This window comes from Trachypithecus francoisi, unplaced genomic scaffold (assembly GCF_009764315.1).
Source record: "Trachypithecus francoisi isolate TF-2019V2 unplaced genomic scaffold, Tfra_2.0 Lachesis_group5, whole genome shotgun sequence".
In the NCBI taxonomy this organism is placed as follows: Eukaryota; Metazoa; Chordata; class Mammalia; order Primates; family Cercopithecidae; genus Trachypithecus; species Trachypithecus francoisi.
In genome coordinates, this window is record NW_022681470.1 from 114,027,152 (window position 1) to 114,048,060 (window position 20,909).

General features: G+C 38.0%; 1 protein-coding gene across 5 annotated transcripts in view; it reads left to right on the forward strand.

Annotated features, from left to right (window-relative positions):
- Window positions 1-20,909, forward strand: part of VAV3 (vav guanine nucleotide exchange factor 3) — a 436,513-nt gene that overhangs the window by 78,555 nt on the left and 337,049 nt on the right. For all 5 annotated transcript variants that reach the window (XM_033198397.1, XM_033198396.1, XM_033198399.1 and 2 more), the window contains exon 2: window positions 13,469-13,585. In XM_033198397.1, the coding sequence (XP_033054288.1) occupies window positions 13,469-13,585 (117 nt within the window). The remainder of the gene's footprint in view (window positions 1-13,468; window positions 13,586-20,909) is intronic.

A 20,909-nucleotide genomic window follows, 5' to 3' on the forward strand; every position in this document is an offset into this window, starting at 1 on the left:
ACATGCTACAACCAACTTAAATTGTTGGAACAAACAAAGTTGAGGACTTCCTTTATTTGGTGTTACCCCCCCAAGCTTTAAGAATTCTAAGTGGATGGGTTCTGTATAGTGGGTAGTTTCTAAAATAGCTTTTCCCTTCCTATGAATCTTACTCATCTAGGTTTGTACAAACTTGTACTTTCTTCCTTCAATTCCACTCATGCTGGAAACTTCCGTCAAACTCCTCCATTCCTCACCCTTTGCTCTCCCCAGCAGCACACCCCCACCCAGGAGTTCATGCTTTTATATCTGCTGCTGATCTGCAGTGTTAAGAATAAACTCAAATTTGCAAAATAAAAATGAAATGAAAACCTGCATTTGTCATAGGAAAGAAAAACTATTAGAAAAAGTTTTTTTTTTTTTTTTAAATACAACAAAAACACATCCAAAAGCATTACATTAACAAACGTTCTGCCAATTGTATTTCTATTCAAAGGCAAGGAAACAAAGAAAGTAAGTCTGTAAAGTAAAACAGGAAAGTAAATATAGGTTATTAAGTTAAACTAGAAATAGATGAAACACTTGTTAGTATGTTTTCACTAGTTAAAGAGAACTTCTCCATGGTTTGCTCTCAAGTCTAAGGCTCTGGGCCAACCCAAGCCCCAGGCCCCACCCTTTACCCACCGAGGCTCTGTCCAACCTGGCAGGGAGCAGTAGCCACGAGGACTGCACTCTTACCCACATGGCAGACACACCTCAGTCAAATTCCAGGAAGTCAACTTTCATCTTAATGGCTTCAATCATGGACTGAATTTAGTGTTATCTTTTGGCTACAGTGACCCACCAGTGCATGTTGTTAAAAACAGCAATATCAATAATACTCTCATAAATAAATGTAATCTGATTTTAAATCATTGCATCACAGTTGTATCAAATATCACAAGAATTATTCTTTGGGGTAGAAATCTGCCCAATACGTAAAATCAGCAACCAATCATTCTGGCTTTTTATGAATCTTCTATGAAATGTAAATTCCACTGTTTGGTCCTTCTATCTCCATGATAAATGCGCCCAGAATACCCATATTTGAATATCCAAATTACATCCCTCATATTGCCTTTCATATTCAGAAAGTTTTAAAAAATCTTTTATAAAGCATGTGTCTTAATTTTCAGTTCAAAACCCTTAGTTACTGTTCACAGAAAGCCAGGGTGTGTAAGTGCCACTTCTGAATGGTACCACTATGATACCCCAACCCATACACCAACACCAACCCCTGCTCAGATACTTGGCCTTCTCTGATGTTTCATGACCCACAGGTGCTTTGATCTCCTTACCCAAACTAAATACATAATAATTTTTCTGGCACATATTTAATTTTTCTAGTTCATTTTCTGCTTTGTCATTTTTGTTACAGTTAAGTAGGAAAGGTGCATTGTTAAACTTGAAATAATTATTAATTTTACAAAATAACAATTTTTCTGTCCTCCAGCTGGGCTGTTTTGGTTCTATCCAGAAATTGAGTGGAGGGGGGTGGTTATTTTGTAAAGTATCATTAAGATCAGACTTAGGAATACTATGTTAATTCTTCTATATAAAGTAAAATGAAAGGATTAATAGTTACTTTATAATCTTGTATTATTATGTCTACTGGCATAATAAAATACATCAGAGAACACTGTTATTAACCCTATACTGTGATATCTTCTTTATTGAAAGAGGTAATCTGTAGTCAACTAAAAACAAAGTGCAACATTCCCCACAAGTGATTTCAACTTCAGAAAAAGTTGGCCTGTATAATGTCTATGTAGAAATAACCAACGAAACCAGTGTTTAAACTGCTGCTCAGATCAGCAAAACACATAGCACTAGACTAGGCAACCTACCCTCCCCTCTTCCTTCCCCCAACTACAAAGGAGAACACCACTTTCTTTCTCAATGCCTTTCAGCAGGCTTCTTCTCTACCCTTCTACCCTGAGTCACTTTTTTTTTTTTTTTTTTTTTTGGAGGTGGAGTTTCTCTCTTGTTGCCCAGGCTGGAGTGCAATGGCGCAACCTAGGCTCACTGCAACCTCCACCTCCCAGGTTCATGCAATTCTCCTGCCTCAGACTCCCGAGTAGCTGGGATTACAGGTGCCCACCAACATGCCTGGCTAAGTTTTGTGTTTTTGGTAGAGACAGGAATTCACTGCGTTGGCCAGGCTGGTCTCGAACTCCTGGCCTCAAGTGATCCAGCCGCCTTGGCCTCCCGAAGTGCTGGGATTATAGGTATGAGCCACTGGGTCCAGCCTACCCTGATTCACTTTGGAACAAAATTATTTCATGTATATCAGTCACTGTTTCTCTGTACTAAATTACATTCTATTTTCTGTCTGTATTTCTACCTAATTGATATTCTCTCTGCACGCACACTCCTCTGAATTTAACATCATCTCTAAATTTTATGTAAATTTAAACATAGGCCCATCTACATTTTGCAATCTGGGGCTTAGAGAAGGTAAGTAACCTTCCTAAATTCACTACCCAGCACCAGTGGGTGGGTCTGACTCCTGGGCCCATTCTTAATGACTACAGTAAATTATCTCCTTATGTCCCACAATTCTTGATGGCAGAGCCAGGATTTGCATCCAGGTCTTTTGTTCCAAGTTCTCCTGTGTAGTGTGTGTGTGTGGTGTGTGTGTGTGTGTGTGTATGTGTATGTCACTTGCCATGTAGCAGGCTATTTTCAGGGCATATAACAATACCCAAAAAACCTCAGAAATCTGTTACTGTATAATGCTATGCAATTGGGTAGATTTTATGAAAGATGTTTGATAAAAGTAGTAAACATCTGAGAGGAGAGAATGACTAACACTACCCAGAGTTGCCATGCAAGGCTTAACACAGAAATGTAATGGTGTGAAGAATGAGAAATACTCCAGGTAGAGAAAAAAGAAATGAAGAATGACTATATAATTTATTGTCCAAGACAAATGTTTTTTTTTTTTTTTTTTTTTTTTTTTTTTTGAGACGGAGTCTCGCAGTCGCCCAGGCTGGAGTGCAGTGGCCGGATCTCAGCTCACTGCAAGCTCCGCCTCCCGGTTTACGCCATTCTCCTGCTCAGCCTCCCGAGTAGCTGGAACTACAGGCGCCTGCCAACTCGCCGGCTAGTTTTTTCTATTTTTTAGTAGAGACGGGGTTTCGCCGTGTTAGCCAGGATGGTCTCGATCTCCTGACCTCGCGATCCACCCGTCTGACAAATGTTTTTTAAAGAAAGGGACACTAGCAATAATTGTGGTAAGACAACAGGGCTTGAACCAGGACCATCTGTGGTGAACCAGGACAGTGATCTTCCTACAGGAAAAAAACTGGTTTAGGCAGAAGGAGCTATATATACTGTTATGGCTGTTTAAAAATCAGAGTAAAAGCCTTGCATTAATCTGCTACTGCTAGTCCAATTATTACCACTACTTCTATTCCACTGTTATGTCTATTGCTGACATTACTATTGCTGTAATTATTACCATTACTGCTAGTCCAATTATTACCACTACTTCTATTCCACTGTTATTTTTACTGCTGACATTAATATTGCTAAACCACCACTATTTCCACTGATACCAAAATCCTGACTTTAGTTACTGTATTCTACTACTTCCTTATCGCGTGTGTAGAAAGAAATGCTTATTTTCCATACCCTAAGTAGCGAAACTTGCAAGCTTTCTTTGGAATGTAGATTGTGCCATATTAAAAAAAAATTTTATATTTTAAAAAATTGTTTAATTTTTTGGGCCAGGAATGGTGGCTTATGTTTATAATCCCAGCACTTTGGGAGGTTAAGGTGGGAGGATCATTTGAGCCCAAGAGTTCAAGGCCAGACTGGGAAACACAGTGAGACCTCATCTCTACAATAAAATAAAAAATAAATTAGTGAGGCATGGTGGTGCATGCCTGTAGTCCCAGCTAGTCTAGAGACTGAGGTGGGAGGATCACTTGAGCCCATGAGATCAGATTGAGGCTGCAGTGAACTGAGATTGCACCACTGCACTCCAGCCTGGGTGACAGAGCTAGAAAGACCCTGTCTCAAAATAATAATAATAATAAATAATTTATTTTTAATTTTGGGGGTACATAGTAGGCGTATGTGTTTATGGGGTGCATGAGTTATTTTGGTACAGGCATGTAGTGTATAATAATTGCATCATGGAAAATTGGGGATCTGTCCCCTCAGACATTTATCCTTTGTGACATAAACAACCCAATTGTACTCTTCTGGTTATTTTAATATGTACAGTTAAATTATTATTGACTATAGTCCCCCTTTTGTGCTATCAAATACTAGGTCTTATTCTTTTTAACTTTTTTTTTTTTTCTTTTTGTAAACTGGGCCCCATCTCTGGCTTGTTTTGAGCTAGCTGTCTTCCAACTAACAAAATAGTTGAGTGCTACTTTCTTTCACTAAAGGCAGTGATATGCACCACTTTCATTAGCAGGTTAATTAACTTAGGAAAATAGATGATTCAGGCTAACTTTGACCTCTGCACTTCCCAGGTATTCAGTTTTTTAGTGCAAAGACTAAAAACACAAAAGGAGGAGTAAAGATGCTCCTTGTTTTCCTTTTCTGTGTCCAGAGGCTAATGCAGGGGTTGACAGAAAAACCTTTGAGTTTCTAAGTGTAAGTTTCTGCCAAGGGAGAGGGGTACAATGCTCCCTCTTACAAGGACAAGGGCTGTTGAAAGCAGTAGAGGGCTTGTGTGTGTGTGTTATGGTGACTGCTGGCCAAGGGCCCCTGAAAATCAGTTGGCAGCTTCCCACTGAACACACACCAGAGGCAGGAAACACAGATTAAAGATCATGCTTATGAATGTAATTGCCTAATAATTTAAAATCTTTATTGATATTATTTATCAATATTAACATCCCTTCTAAAAATGTTCTTAGGTAACTTTAAAAAGACACGTTGCTCTATTAACATTGAAATAAGAGGATATGATGATAATTTAATGTAAAATTTTACTGAGTTCCCTGACTACTAAGGAATGGTTGCATTTAATTTTTCCTAGAGATAAACTGCATCAGGATTCATTCATCAATTTATTTGAAAACGTGTATGTGCTATAAAAGCTTTGGGATACAAAGACAACATAGATGTATTCTTTAACTCTCAAATATTGACTATTTCATAGGGCACTAGGTGGTCAGACAGATACATTATAGTCAAGTACGGTTATTACCATAACAGGTGTGAGCCAGGTGCTGCAGAGCGAAGAGGGTGCATGCATTTTTACAATTTAGCTCTGCATTTATGAGCTTAGCCATTTCAATATAGTTACATATAACTCATGAAAGTACATTATCATTGAATACTGTGAAAAAAAAACCTGTTAACTTTAAGTGGTAAATTACTGTACTTTTGAATGAATGACTTAAAAAATTACCCATTAGAAATGAGTTGTGGCCTGGACAATAATCAAAACAGAAATATTGGCTTTTGATTTGCTGAGAATAGGGAGGTTTTGGTTTAGTGAGTTGATCACAAGATTAGCACTAAGGAACAACCCTTCTCCATTTATGTCCTCTCTGCATGTCCTTTAGGGTTGTCATTTACTGTGATATTAGCATCAGTATGAAAATAATTTGAAGCTTCGTATTGTGCAGTCCTAAACTGGTACCATGTGTAACATACTTATTTTGTAATTCAGGAGACATCTGAAGATATGATTTCTTAGAATGAGGATTATGATGCCCCTTCTGTTAGGACTCACTGATTCACAGGGGAAAAGGACAAATAAGGTCTTCATACAAATAAAAATTCTTTTTCTTTTATTAAATTTCTAGGAGATGTAAGATTTAGCTTACCTAATTTTCAAAGAGAGATATAGAGAAGATATGGTGAAAGGGACAGAAATAGAAAACTCCAGTAAGAGAGAAGCTTGATGTTATTATATTCCTTCCTCCTCTTCCTCCTTACCAGTTAAAAAAAGGATGATCTGAGCCCTTTGGAAAGGGATAGAGGAGGAGTTATGATGAAAAGAGGACTAAGGAGAGGCTTGATAAAGTCTAAGCTGAGACTCAGCTAAGAAGGAGAATTCTTCTTGTACCTTAATGTTTGTAAATTGGCTTCATGGTTGTCTCTTCGGTGCCTTTCAAAACTGCCAAATATTTTATTATAATGGCCACTCATAATTTGAATTATGCCAGACCCTCAAATTCAGGGCCCATCCTTCAAATGCAATAGCAAGTGCCCTACTGAGAACTTCTTTCTTCTGAAACCCTGAGAACTTCTTTCTTCAACACACAGCTTGGCTTTGGGTGGTCCTTGCCTCATCAAATTTAAGTTAGAAATCAATCTACATGGTGTGAAGGTCTATTAGGACTCACCGACCTTCTCATGAAATGTCATTTCTCAGTTGGGATTGAAATAACTCATCTCACAATAAGCTGTAGAGGTTTTTCCTCTTCCATTGCCTCAGTTAACACAACTAGTCCATTATTGCTAGCAATTTTGGAGAAGTTGGTGTTTTATTTTTTCAAATAAAAAAAGGAAAGCCATCCTGTTTGCATTCATATCTTCGAGAAAAGTCAAGATGCCTTTTGCACATAGAGAAAAAGGAAACCATACACTTGTAAGGGGTAGCGGAAAAGGAGTGAATCAGTTTTGTAGTGAACTTTAGCAGTCTGACCTTCAAATGTTTCCTTTTTTAAGCATCAGTATTGCTAACATTAAAGTGGTAACAGGAGGCTGCACCTTGAAAAGCCACTCATGCCTTGTCTGTTGTGGTAGCTACCTGGTTATGAAACATTTTCTAATCCAGAGAACTTTGGCCTGATGTATAATTTTAGGATGTTTTAGACCTTGATGGTGTTAAACTTTCTTCTTTGGAAGTTATGTGCATTGATATTGAGTGTTTTTCTACCATTTTTCTTCCTCATCTTGAAATAAGCAAGCTATTCATGCCCTTCTGAAGAGGCAGAGAGGCTAAGCACGGTTGTTGAAGACACATGACTTTGTTGTTAGAATCCATCACTTTTCACTGGATATACCTGAGAGAGAGGCTAGGCAACATCTAATTACTGGGAATTTGCATATGTAGAGACAAGAATTAACTGACTCCCTGGCCTCCTTTTTACACACTATGTCCCCCAATTTGCTAAGTTACCAGTTTCAGGGAATGCCCTGCTATCCATCTAGTGCCCAAGGCAGAGAGAGGTGCGGTTATAATTCTGAGGTCTTCTCTTTTCTCTCCCACTGCTTCACCACACACAGTCAATCAATTACCAAATATTTCTTTTCCATGTTATCTCCTAGAGTTCTTCCCATTTCTCCTTCTACTATCCTAGTCTAAATCCCATCATTTCTTATTAAATTATATGATAATGTCCTGATTGTCCTTGTCTTGTCTTCCTATGCCACATCATCTCTCTAGTAAGAAGAAAAACATTTAATTCTATATGCTGCAAAAGTGGAGTTAGTATAACATAGTAGTTAAGGTTATGGGCCCTGTAACCAGAATGTCTGGATTTGAATCCTGACTCCATTACTTTGGCAAAAGCAGTTATGTAAACGTCGGTAAATCTCTAAGCCTTAGTATGTATTTAAAACAAATTAAAACTTTTCTGATTGGATTGTTGTGAGGATTGAGTGGCATAAGCATTTAGCATAGAGCTTGACGCATAGCAGGCACTTAAACGTCACTGCAACACCAATAATCATAAAATGCAAAGCTGAGTATTCCACTTTCCTTTGGTGCTTCTTTTTCCAGACAGAGTCTCACTTTGTTGCCCAGGTTGGAGTACACTGGGGGTGATCTCAGCTCACTGCAACCTCCATTTCCCAGGTTCAAGCGATTATCATGCCTCAGCCTCCCCAATAGGTGGGACTACAGGTGTGCGCCACCACACCCAGCCAATCTTTTTAGCAGAGATGAGGTTTTGCCATGTTGGCCAGGCTGGTCTTGAACTCCTGACCTCAGGTGATCTGCCCGCCTCAGCCTCCTGAAGTGTTGGGATTACAGGTGTGAGCCACTGCGCCTGGCCTCCAGTTTTCTAATGAAGACCTTTTAACCTCATCACTTCTAGGATAAAGCCAAGATCCCTTTGGCATGCCATGGACATCCCAAGCCCCCTCTCCTGTTTCTTCTGTCAGTGCTCTTGTCCAGAGAAGTGTCCATCTCAATCACTTCCACTGCCCCAAGTGGTCCATGCTTTCATGCACATTCTTTGCCATTTACCTGGAACACCCTCTCACTACAAGTCTGGAAATTGCCTTTCTGCTTTCTAAACACCAAACACCCCTTCTCTTTGTATAGGTGACTCCCACTCATCCTTTTTTACCTCGTGTATCAGTTATTCTGGAAAGCTGTCCCTGATACCCTAGGGCTCTCAAGGAGCATCTGAATGTATTCTTCATTGCACTTGCCAAACTGTTGTGTAACCATGTCTTCACTTGTCTGTACGTTCTGTCGGACTATAATAAGCCTTTGAGGATGGAGTCTGGATTGTGTTTGTTTTTCTTGTACCCAGTTCTTGGCATTTTATTCAATTAACATTTGTTTAATATATTAATAAATCACTACCCAATTGGGGATTTGTTTTGTGGAGTTTCATTATGCCTAGTGCATAGGAGGCTCCTCATGAATATTTGTTAAATGAGGATGCATGGCTATTTAAACTTTTGTGTATCCTTAATTGGCAACTCTTATATGGATACACTGAATATTTAAAGAAATTTAAAGTTATTTAATTCTAAGTCCTGAAATTCTAAATTCTAACAAATTCTAAAGTTAACTCATGTAAATAAGTTAGATGATTTAGCAAAGTTGTACAACTTTTTTTTTTTTTGTCAAAAATAGATATGGTTATGAAACAGTGAGCTGGATTTGCCCTTGTGACTCAGAAGGCAGTATATTTGAAGCTGCTTCAGATGATTCAAAGGTCTAGCAGATAGCTTCTAATCTCAAAGAATGAATAGACTGGGAAAAAGACTTACACTCGAGTAATGTTGTGCCAAAACACCATGGGTAGCCATAAAATCATACATTCATCAGTTTTCTTCAGTTATCTCAATTTTCTTTTTGTCTGAACACAGTGAGATAAGAGTTGGCTTATGATGCACTCCACAAAGAAAATTATAGAATTTTCTGAGAGGAACATTAAATGCCAGTTAGGCCAATCCTTTGTATATGAGCCTTTCTGTTGCAAGTGATAGATTGCTTAAGCAAATGGTGGAGGTATTTGTTCTTCTCATGTAATTGGCTCTTGTATTCTAGGAGCAGCGTGGTGGTTTCCAAATACTATTTATTGTATAAATGAAAACAAGACTTACTTGGAGAAATGGTTGATTCCAGAACTACAGCAGCGAAAATGTGAGCTGTGCCTGGGACAACTTGATATAAGAAAGCAATTAAACAAAGAGTAATGTAATTATTAATTATGTCAAAAGGAAACATGAACCAATTTGAAGGGACTCCCAGTGGCCGAACGTGGGACAATATGAGCATTAAAAAAGTAATCATGGCAATTGATTATTACACAAAGAGAGAAAAGGGAGGTCAGGGGAAGCTTTTCTTTTTTTCCTGTTTTTTACAAAAGAATACTAGCGTATAAATGATAAAAGAATGATAGAGTTAGAAAAATCACTATTTTAAAGTCTCATATGGAATAATTGAAACAAGGATGATCAAAGAATACTAATCCCATTGTGAAAAATTATTGGGAAATAGGATAGCCACATGGTACCACATCTTCACCCCTGGGTTACTTACTGCTATCAAGGGGGGACACGTACATTTACAGTAGAGAGATGTGACAGTAACCATCTTAACTAAATGATTGAGTTTAGCCTCAGTAATGATGGGACACCGTAATATTTTGTGTCTTCTGATGTGATGAAATATGAAGTTCACAGTATGAGGTACTTTTATCAAAACCGTTTAATTTGAATCTAGGTTTAGCTTTCAATTCACAGGACATACAAGTGAAAGAATAATAGGTTTAATGATACCATAAATAAACAACCAAACAAATGCAGAATTGGGGGCATTTTGTAAGACAACCAGCCTGGACTCTTCAAAAAGTCAGTGTCATTAAAGAAGAATAAAGGCAAAAGGATTTTTAGATTAAAAGATACTGAAAAGGTAAAACCACCAAATGCAGTGGGTAAAAACATGACTGGATCCTAGACTGGGGAAAAAATAGTACTAAAAGTGGGCAATTGAGGAAATTTGAATATTGAATGATATTACATAATATGAAATTATTGTTAATTTTTTTAGATATAATGGTATTGTTGATCTGTAGGAAAAATGTCCTTATTCCCAGGAGCTACATGTGGAGTCAGAGTATTTAGGAGTCAAGTGTTATCTGTAATTCATTTTCAAATAGCTCAGCAAAATAAATTTTGTAAATATATAAAGGGTATAGATGCAAAGGCATATATAGCACTATGTTGCAATTGTTGCATGTAGATGGAATGTTCATTGTATTATTCTTTCAACTTTTGTTCAGAAATTCAAAAAAATAAAATAAACTGGAAAAAAATCAGTATGGTAAAAGCAAAGGAAAAGTCCTGGAGAGGACTGCTGGCAGGCTGGCAGGCTCACTTTCTCTATTCCTCAGCTCTGCTCCTGTATGTGCGCAGAGCCAAACACTTGTGAGCATTGAGTGAAGTGTGAGCCTAGTATTATTAGTCAAATTTTGGAGCACTGGGAAAATCTCTTGATACATTTAATAGAGAAGCTCGAGGAAGAGCTTTGTCTTGTTCATTTTTAACATTTCTAGTGTGTGTAATGTTGTAAGAATTCAAAAACTGTTGACTGAAAAATACATAAATAAATAAAGGGGTGACCAAATTTGAGGATTGCCTGGAAAAGTGAGAATATATAAGTGACTTTCAAATTCGGTAAATATTTGTGGAATTTAGTAGAACTGAACTAGTTAAGGGACAAGTAAGTTTAAGATGAATTCCAGAAGTAAAGGGAAGGCCTCTTTTTAAATCTTCTGTGCATGCAATATTTCAGATTGTTTTAACTTTTAGCAATAATACTTGCTTTTCTGAATTGGTGATCAAAGCCCTTTAGTGGAAGTCCTCTGCCAGTTTCCCTACAGGTGGGGATAGTTTGAGTTTGGTGAGAAATCTTCGGAGGGTGGCATGTGCAATTATGCTTTGTTCCTTGGTGAGCTATGAGTTGGGCACTTAATTATGTCAACGATATTGCAAGAGAGCAGTTGCATAATCCCCAAGAGAGTAATTATTATCTGTCCTGGCAGAATGCAAGGCTTTTAATCTGTAAATAAGCAATTCTGTGTGGAAGAGCTACATGCAGAGTGAATCTGTGTCTTAAAGGTCTCTTATGAATTTTTTAAAGTGAAAGCAGTAACTGCATGTGCTGATTAACTGCTGCCTTTGTGTTTCAAAGGGTTTATGATGCTTCCCTTGTGGTTTTAATCCCTCCTGAAATATTTAAGCCTCTGAGAATGATTCCTGTAAAGGGTAAAGTGTGTCTAAGTTAAGCCTATGAATAATCCGAATGTTTCAAATGTATTAATAGATGAAGTAGAAAAGATATGCTTTCTGCAAATTAAAAAAAAAAAAAAAAACCAAGATAAACAAAACAATGAAATAAGACACTGGCAACACTTTTAAAAAGCAGAGACACAATAATTAGCTAATATGTTGCTCACTTTTTGATGGTTAGTAGTTTTTTTTTCCATTTTTTAAACTTTATTTTGGTATAACTTACATATAATAAAATGCATTTATTTAAAGTTTTCACACGTGTATATTTTTAAAAATATGTGCCAGTGCAGTTAGGATATGTGTGTATTTTGCTTAGGTGGATCTGAGTCTTTTAGACACTGAAAGCAAATTTTCAATTTTGTTTTTTTAAGTAGTCAATAGCATCTGCCTTCCCTCCTATCTCCCTGTTAATAGTGTGGATGAGCTGACCATGCTCTTCTCTAAGGTCAGCTGCTGCACTTAAACACTTGATCTCTCTCCACTTCACCTAATCAGGACTACATTTGGGGAACTGTCCCTCTTTCCTTTGTGACCAACTTTCCCTTCTCTATCAAGTTAATCCCATCAAAACAGAAACATGTCATGGCATCTTCAGCTGTTTCTTAAAACTCTTGACCATTTATCTGTTCTCCTCTGCAGCAAAACTAAGGAGTCTATATTCTGTCTTCACTTTCTTTTCTCTCTTTGTCTCTGAAACCAGCTCCAAGAAGCCTTTCACCCCACTCCTCCATATAGAGCCTGCTTTTGTCAAGGTACCCGTGATTTTCACACTGCCAAAATCCATGGACAGCACTTGGTCTAAATCCTATTCAGCCATCTGCAGCATCTGATATAGTTTTTCACTTCCTTCATCTAAAAACACTTTCTTTAGTTGGCTTCAGGAAAACCCTATCTCCTGGTTTTCCTACTTCCTCACTGGTCACTCTTACTAAGACTCCTTTGTGAGCTTCTCCTCTTTTCCTGATCCTTTACAGTTCTTGACCCAGGTAGTCTCTTCTTCTTTGCTCTTTTCCAAAGTCATTTCAGCCAGTGTCATGGTTAAACAGTTATTTGTGCACTAAAGACTCCCATATTTCTGTTTGAAGTACACACCTATCCCCTGAACTCCACACTTACTGGATGACTAATAGGCCTCTCAGATTTAACACAGTCAAAAAGTGACCACACTCTGGTCTTCCCACAGTTGTCTCTCACCTAGGATATTGCAAGAGCCTTCTGTCTGGTTTTCCTGCCTCCACCCTAGCTGCAGCCCCTTTCACTCTGTATTCAGCACAACAGGCCAAAAAGATCTTTTTAACCCATCAGATTATGTCCTCCTTTTGGCCAGGGCCTCCAATGACCTCCCATATCAGTCAGAGTAAAAACTGCCCAATAAGGATCTTCATCAACTGACCCCAGTAGCTTTCCATCTCTCCTCCTTTTTCCCCTATGACTCACTCTGCCTTGCTGCATCGACCCCTTTCTCAACATGCTCAGAGGCCTCTATGTCAAGACCTTGGTATGGGACACTTCTTTAGGCTGGGCCGTTGTGTGCTACGGTTCTTCATGGCTTGCTCCTTTTGCACCTCAGATCTCTGCTCCACCGTTCTCTTCTCTGTGAGACTTTCTCTAACCATCTTGTTTAAGTTCCCCCACCCAACCCCACCAACTCTCCTGATCCCTCCTCCAGGCTTTATTTTTCTCTGTTGCGCTTACCACCATATGAAAGTAAAAATACTTGCTTTTTAGTGTTTGTTGCTCTGTCTGTTTTGTCTGTCTTTTCATATTAGAATGTAAGTTTCACGAGGGTAGAATTTGCCTTGGTCACAGCTGTATCACCTGTGCCCGAAAGGGACTGCGTGCTCAGTCAGTACTGCTGAATGAGTAATTGAAAAGTAACCTCAAAGGCTGCTTGATGTTTTCTTGTCATTTTTAGAGCAGTCTGAGTGTTCCAGAGGATAGATAGCATTCAGAATAATTAACTATATGCTAACAGCTCTTTTCCATTCCTCAGTTTCTCTGTTTGAAGAACATAAGGACATTTCTCACGGCCTGTTGTGAGACATTTGGAATGAGGAAAAGTGAACTCTTCGAGGCATTTGACCTGTTTGATGTTCGTGACTTTGGAAAGGTAATTATACTTCATTTTTAATATTACTTTTTAACTGGAAAGCATACAAGCAAATCGTTTCAAATCTAGAAGTAGGGCATGTGACTTAAGTGGCTTATGTATCTGCATTATATAGTTAAATTTCACATGAAGATAGCTTAGGAAAACCAAAAAAAAAAAAAAAAAAAAAAAACACACACACATACGACAACACTACCAAAAAATTAGCATCTACTTTCCAAATGAGATTAGAATTATTTTGTAATTAAAATCGTACACGGGAGGGAATCTTTTCTCCAGAGATAATTTTTTTCTGCTGGTCACCTCAGAGGGTAGGGTTACTATTATCTGCCCTTTAGGTTGATCCCTGGGCGCTCAGGCCGAAGAACCAGTATTCTTTTCCTCCAGTCTTCTCTATATCTGAAAGCTCCTAATTTTTGAAAGTTGAGAATGTTCTGTTGTCATTTTCTCTATTTTGACACTTGGTTAGGTGACTCGGAGAATACATGAATCTCAAGTGTTCGAGATTGTTGAATAATTTCTGTTGCTTGAATTTCAGCAGATATTTGTTGGATTTCAAGGACATTTTTCACATGGAGATTGTTTTAATATTTACTGTTATTATCTGTATGCACACTAAACATGGGTATAATAAGTGAAACAAATCATCCTTTCAAAAATTACAGTCATTTATTATGAAGTGAACAGACATAAGCCTCTCATAAGTAACTAGCTATAAAATAGGTAATTAAGGTGACAGGACTTTAGCCCATGCTGATGTAATTGCATTATGAAAATAAGCAAATAAGGAGGAAAAAACTAGTGCTATTAAGAAGTGTGTCCTTACTCTTGTAATTCAGGTGCTAGTATCTTATCAAAAGGCTGTTTGAGAGTACACATTTTTTGATCTCTGAGATGTAATATTTTCATTAGAAAATAACCCAATGGATTGCTCTTAGCTAAACAGCATAAACTTGAGACGGAAATATAAGAAATTTGATGCTGAAATACAGCACATATGAGGAAGCCACTCTACCTGGGGAGGTGGAAGGCCCTGGTTCTCTCTCTGGTCTTAACCTGTGGTCGTTATGTGATCTAGAAGTCACCAGCCTTCTTGGGTATCAGGCTGCCTGCCAGCTTGGAAAGCTGTACAAAAGGAAGGGGGAGGGGGAAAAAATATGGTTTCTAAGATTCCTTTAATCTCTGGAAAGCTGTGATTTAACTGTCTTGGGGTTCTTGGGGTCCAAAAAGTGATGGAGGATAGAAGATGATAATGAGTACAAGGAACTGAAAACCAAGCCCCTAGTAAGGAAATGGGAGCACATTTGTCTGTGGTCAGGAAGCACAGATGAGGTGGACACTTCTGTAAGCTGTTGGCCCTGAAAAACAATGGAGATATTTCTGGTTTTATTTTTCTTTTATCCTTCCCCTACTCCTCCTGCACCTTTAAAAAAATCTTCTTTGATTTTCCTTTATTTTCACCCTCTCTTTTGGGGAAATGAAAAATGAAAATAAATTGGGGAAATGAAAAATGAAAAAGTCTTGGTTTTTTAAAGCTCATTAAGGAACTATTTATTTTTCATTTAAATTTGCAAGAAATGGTGTTGATACGTGTTGGAAAAATATATAAATACTTTAAAATGCATGGTGGTGTTCTACTGGAATGAGATTGCATGCTAGATTGATTAGACAATGGAAGCTTTGTAGGAGAGTTGATAATACAAAAAATTGAATGTGAAAGCACAAACTGTATGCTTCTCAAGGATAAATGTATTTTTGACTGCTTAGAATATTTTAGCAGTGGTAGATCTGAAACAATTAAACGTGAGATTGTGGTTTAGAACTTGAACTTACATTATAGTCACTTACATTTTGCTACTGCCAAGATTGGAGTAGCTATCTCTTTAGAACTGTATGATCTAAAGAAAACACTGAAAGTTAAAGAATTTGTGATATCACTTCATAATTTACTGACACTGATAGTATTAAGCATTATATACTCCAAGTAAAAACTGCCAATACCACCACTATTTAGCGCTTAAAATATGCAGTTTCTATCTTCATGTATAATTTTTAAAATTGTGACACTATTAGGAGGTAGGTGTTACATTGTCTTTTCATTGTACAGATGAGAAAATCTGCATCCCAAATCACGTATCTATTGGGGATTGAAGCAGCGGTTTGAACTCAGGTCTAGCTGATTCTCTACTACTACTGTACCATAGTGCAAACATTCACATAGCACATAACATGTGCTTTGCGTATTTTGAGGGAATCGGCATGTCAATCCCAACATGTGGGTACTATTATTTTTCCCATTCATAGGTCCTATAGGAACTGAAATAATTCTTGTAGTTTTAAATTTTTAAGTTGAAAAAATGTGAATAGAGTGTTAATTCAGCAGAAAAATAATTTCTGATGTCGTGAATATATACATTTTAACAGGATGTGGGTAGGTTATTTTCCTCCATTCCTTAGGATTTAATTAAATTTTCTGTTAAAATGAAAAACATCTTTGTGTGCTCTTCTGTCTGCCTCAATTCCTACATTGGTAAATCTGAAATTCATGTGTATTTGGCACCTTTTTGCCAAAGAATGTATTAATTATGATAGCAGCACTTAGTGTTTTTATAGCATTTGAAGTTTTCAGAGTGCTTAATATTACTGACTTCTTTGATTCTCATGATCTTGTGAAGACATTCTTCAGATGAGGAAGCTAAGACATGAGGAAGTGCTTAGATAGTGATTCAAGGGTCTCCTTGCTTGGGAAGAGGAACAAGATCTGGAGCTCAGGCCTCTGGCTTCTCAGTCCTGTTTTTCTTGTCCACTGTCTGTGTTTTGGGTCTCACTGCTCTGTGGATGGTCAGGGAAAAGGATGAACTTATAGAAGAAAATTAAAGGAATTTATAAAATTAAAAAACACAGGTGATGTGTTACTTGGCATCTAATTATACTTTAGAAAGAAAGTAAAGATTTAGGATACTGCATTAGTCTGCAGCCCGGTGGTGGTTAAAGTTGTTAACTCTAAATAGGCATGTGATTCACCGATTCTCATCTATACACATGCAATCAATTCTTAGCTACACTCTCCTCCTGCTTTTCTCATTGTGGTGTTTTCTGCTCACTAATCTTTGTCCAAGCTCTCCCTCTGTTTGGGGTTTAGGAAATTTATTTTGAATCTTAGACTTGATATGGATGTGTTTTCTTTTGGAAAATCCTGGAAACGGTGTTAACACAAATAATAATTTGTATTCTGTGAGATGGTGAAGAGCATCCATTTGGGCTCCTCTAGAAGAGCTTATGATAAATCTGCCTTTCAGTGCTACCTTTAATTCTTAGCATTGAGCTATTTCCTCAATAGTAATTCACTTCCAACTCCACCAACATCAACAAAAGTTAGAATGGTTTGAAATGCTTTCTACACTTTTTTTTTTAATCACACAGGAAAGAGGAGTGAGTTTAGTAACTTGAACTCATTTAAGAGTCAGCAGTGGCCTTGAAGTTAAATATGACTCTCACTCTTCAGGGTTGTTAAATACTGAAAAAAGTTCCTGAAAGAGGGAGACTTCTTGTCTAAGACTGCTGAGGCCTAGTCGGGGGAGAGGGGGGGAATGGGGGATGTTGAGGGTTTATGTTTTGAAAAACCATTTACTTTCTTACTTTTGAAAAAAGATGAATCTCTTTCTGGCTTTCTGGTAACAAAAATAAGTAAAATCTTGTTAGTTAACTTATTTGCTTAAGAAATGTAATTAAAATGTTTTTCCTGGAATAATATTAGAAATACACTGTATTATTTTTTGACATCGTGACAGTATCTGTAACTTTGTTCATTTCCATACTGTATATAACGAATTTTCCATAACTGTTTCAATCGTCATTTTATGATTAACTCACTTTTTGGAAATGTTTCCTACTGAGCCGTCTGTTGGCACATTTACTGTTCAGAAGCACGTGGGATTTTTTCTGTAATGAGACAATTTCTAGAGGGTAATAGAAGTCAGGCTGACACTGTCCAGATGAGTGACTAAAGTCAGCTCCTTACCCTGCCTCTGGGTGAGTGTAAAGGGCCTGCTTCCCATGACACAAAGTGTAAAGTGATATGTTTTCTTAAATCAAAGAGTACCCACATCTGGCCAGTGGTAGGTCCAGTTGATTTGAATTGCAATAGGATAGTTTCCTCATGTTCAGGTTCAGCACAGGCACTGTAAAAAGGAATTCAGAGCATCAGCTTAGGGGTGAGTCAGGGATACAGGTAAGAAAATGACTGGGAGAGAGGGAGACAGCAAGACTTGTATTTTAGTTAAGAATTAAACTAAAGAGCTTCTTCACAGCAAAATGAACAGTCAGCAGAGTAAACAGACAACCCACAGAGTAGGAGAAATTCTTCACAATTTGTACATCAAACAAAGGACTAATATCAGGAATCTATAAGGAACTCAAACAAATTAGCAAGAAAAAACAAACAATCCCATCAAAAAGTGGACTAAGGACATGAATAGACAGTTCTCAAAAGAAGACATACAAATGGCCAACAAACATATGAAAAAATGTTCAATATCACTAATGATCAGAGAAATGCAAATCAAAACCACAATGGGATACCACCTTACTCCTGCAAGAATGGCCATAATTAAGAAATCAAAAAATAATAGATGCTGACATGGATGTGGTAATCAGGGAACACTTCTACACTGCTGGTGGGAATGTAAACTAGTACAACCACTATGGGAAACAGTGTGGAGATTCCTTAAACAACTAAAAGTAGAACTACCATTTGATCCAGCAGTCCCACTACTGGGTATCTACCCAGAGGAAAATAAGTTATTATACAAAAAATATACTTGAGCACCCATGTTTATAGCAGCACAATTCTCAGTTGCAAAAATGTGGAATCAGCCCAAATGCCCATCTATCAGTGTGGATAAAGAAATTGTATGTATGATGAAGTACTACTCAGCCATACAAAGGAACAAATTCATGGCATTTGCAGCAAACCTGGATGGAACTGAAGACTATTATTCTAAGTGAAGTAATTCGAGAATGGAAAACCAAACATTGTGTGTTCTCACTCGTATGTGGGAGCTAAGCTATGAGGATGCAAAGGTGTAAGAATGATACAGTGGACTTGGGGCTCAGGGGAAAGTGTGAAAAGGAGGTGAGGGATAAAAGACTACAAACTTGGTTCAGTGTATGCTGCTTGGGTGATGGGTGCACCAAAATCTCACAAATCACCACTAAAGAACTTACTCATGTAACCAAATACCACTTGTTCCCCCAAAACCTGTGGAAATAAAAAATTAAAAAGCAAAACAATACATGGTTTCTGAGTTGGATCTTGGTTTGGAATCCAGTTAAGCTCCCTGTTAGTAGATAGTCTTGGGCAAGTAACTTAGCTTCTTTGAGCTTCAGTTTCCTTATCCGTATATTGAGTTTAGGTGAGTGTTAAATGAAATCATGTATGTCAAGTGCTTAACAGAGTGTTAAGGTCCAAGGTAAGTACTCTTGTTGTTACTGTTATTACCACTATTATTATTTTTAATGGTTGTGGGATTCATTGGTAAACACAGGTGTCGAATTCTGAATTAAGTGCAAGAGATCTAATGATATTAAAAGGGTGAGATAAGAAATAAAATTTGTTCTTTCTAATGTTGTATAGCACTATTCTAGTTTATTTTGCACAATCATCTTTTCTCTTTCGTTCTGTGGCCTTGGATTTTCTTTGAGAAACCACACTTTCCTCCTTCTCAATTATAGAGTTTGGATGGCTTAATCAATTATATCCCATGCCTTTGACCATATAGTGATGGTTCAGGAATGGGGTGAGTCACTCAGTTGCGACCAATAAGACATTTGCAAGGGTAGTTTTATTTTTCTCTAATCTGAGGCTTCAAGGAGCTGTAGCTATCCAGGTACCACATGGAGTTTCAAAATGGACCCAGTTCAGAGGAAATAGAGTTGAAGATGAACCTAGTGACACCATGTGAAGTGGGAATCAGTGCTGTGCCCAAAGCTGAATATATATCTATAAGTTTTTCCATGAACCAATACATTCCTCCTTTCCTCATTTTTGAGCCAGTTTTCACTGGTTCTCTCAACCAAGAGTAAGAGAAATCTAAGTGATTCACGGTGTTTCACCAGTTAAATGATTTCAGGTTTGTAGATATGTTAACTTTTATTACCCAAGTTCCAGGTAATTTGGAGACCATTTGTTAAGCCTCTACATCTTCTATCGTATACTCAAGAGGAGATATAAAGACAAAGTCCCAGAACCTATTTTGCAGCATGTAAATAAGAAGTACAGTCCCAGTTTCATAGTAAATGCTTTCTTTTCCTTACCGTTGATTCCAGAAATATCATAGATCTTGAGGTTGAGAAGGTCACAGCAGGCATCCTGACAAGCTACTTGAGAGCCTGCAGTGGTTTACTACTACCTGTCTAATCTTTGTGAAATCTGCCTGGCTTTCCCTGTCACAAGAAAACCCTCCCAAGCAAAGGTTCCTGAGCCTTTCTTGGCTACAGGTGGCCCCAGGGACCTCACCTTGGCATGGCTTGAAAGATCCTTATTATCTAGTGCATACACATTAATCAACACCTGGAAACATTTTTTCATATATACATATGTAAGCAGGAATAATTATTTTAGTGTGTAAATCTTTTTAGGTACTTGTTTGACATAAAACACGTTTAACATTTCTCTCTTGAAGTATTTCCCACTCAAATTATCCAGAAATCTCTGGGCTTTCTGTAGTCCGTGGGGGCTTAAATCAGCCTTGCTTCAAAGCCCCACAGAAGCTTGATCTCTCTGTCTGCTAGTGTGGTGCTACTGCACAAGACTGGTTCTGTGGGACAGCTTTAGTTTTCTGATGCTAGCAGTGCCCTTGTATTTTCATCCCTTCTCAACCCCATACTACCCACACAACTTTCCTTCATCCCTATAGCATTTTCGCTTTTGCATTGAGCCTGGCCAGGCCATATCTCCCTAGCTCTGTGATGAATTCTGTTCAGGGACTCCTTGTATTCTGTCAGCGAGGTTGGGTCACGTCCTCCTCATTCAGCCCTTACAGGGTACCAACTTCCAGTCTCAGAGTGGCATTTGGGATCCCCAGTATTTTTCCTCCCTTAAGGGTCTGGAATTTTCCCACAAATGAGCAACTTTCAGCCTAGAGCTGGCTCAGCTTGGCAAGGAGTACTGTCAGGAGTCAACCTCCACTCACCAAGGCCTCCTTTGCTTTGTCCCCCTGAGCAGTAGGAGGCTTGCCTGTATTTACATAACTAAGGGGCAGCTCTGCAGTGATTCCTCCCTGAACAAAGATAGCTTGTTCCAAGGCTATCTTTTTTAAGGCAG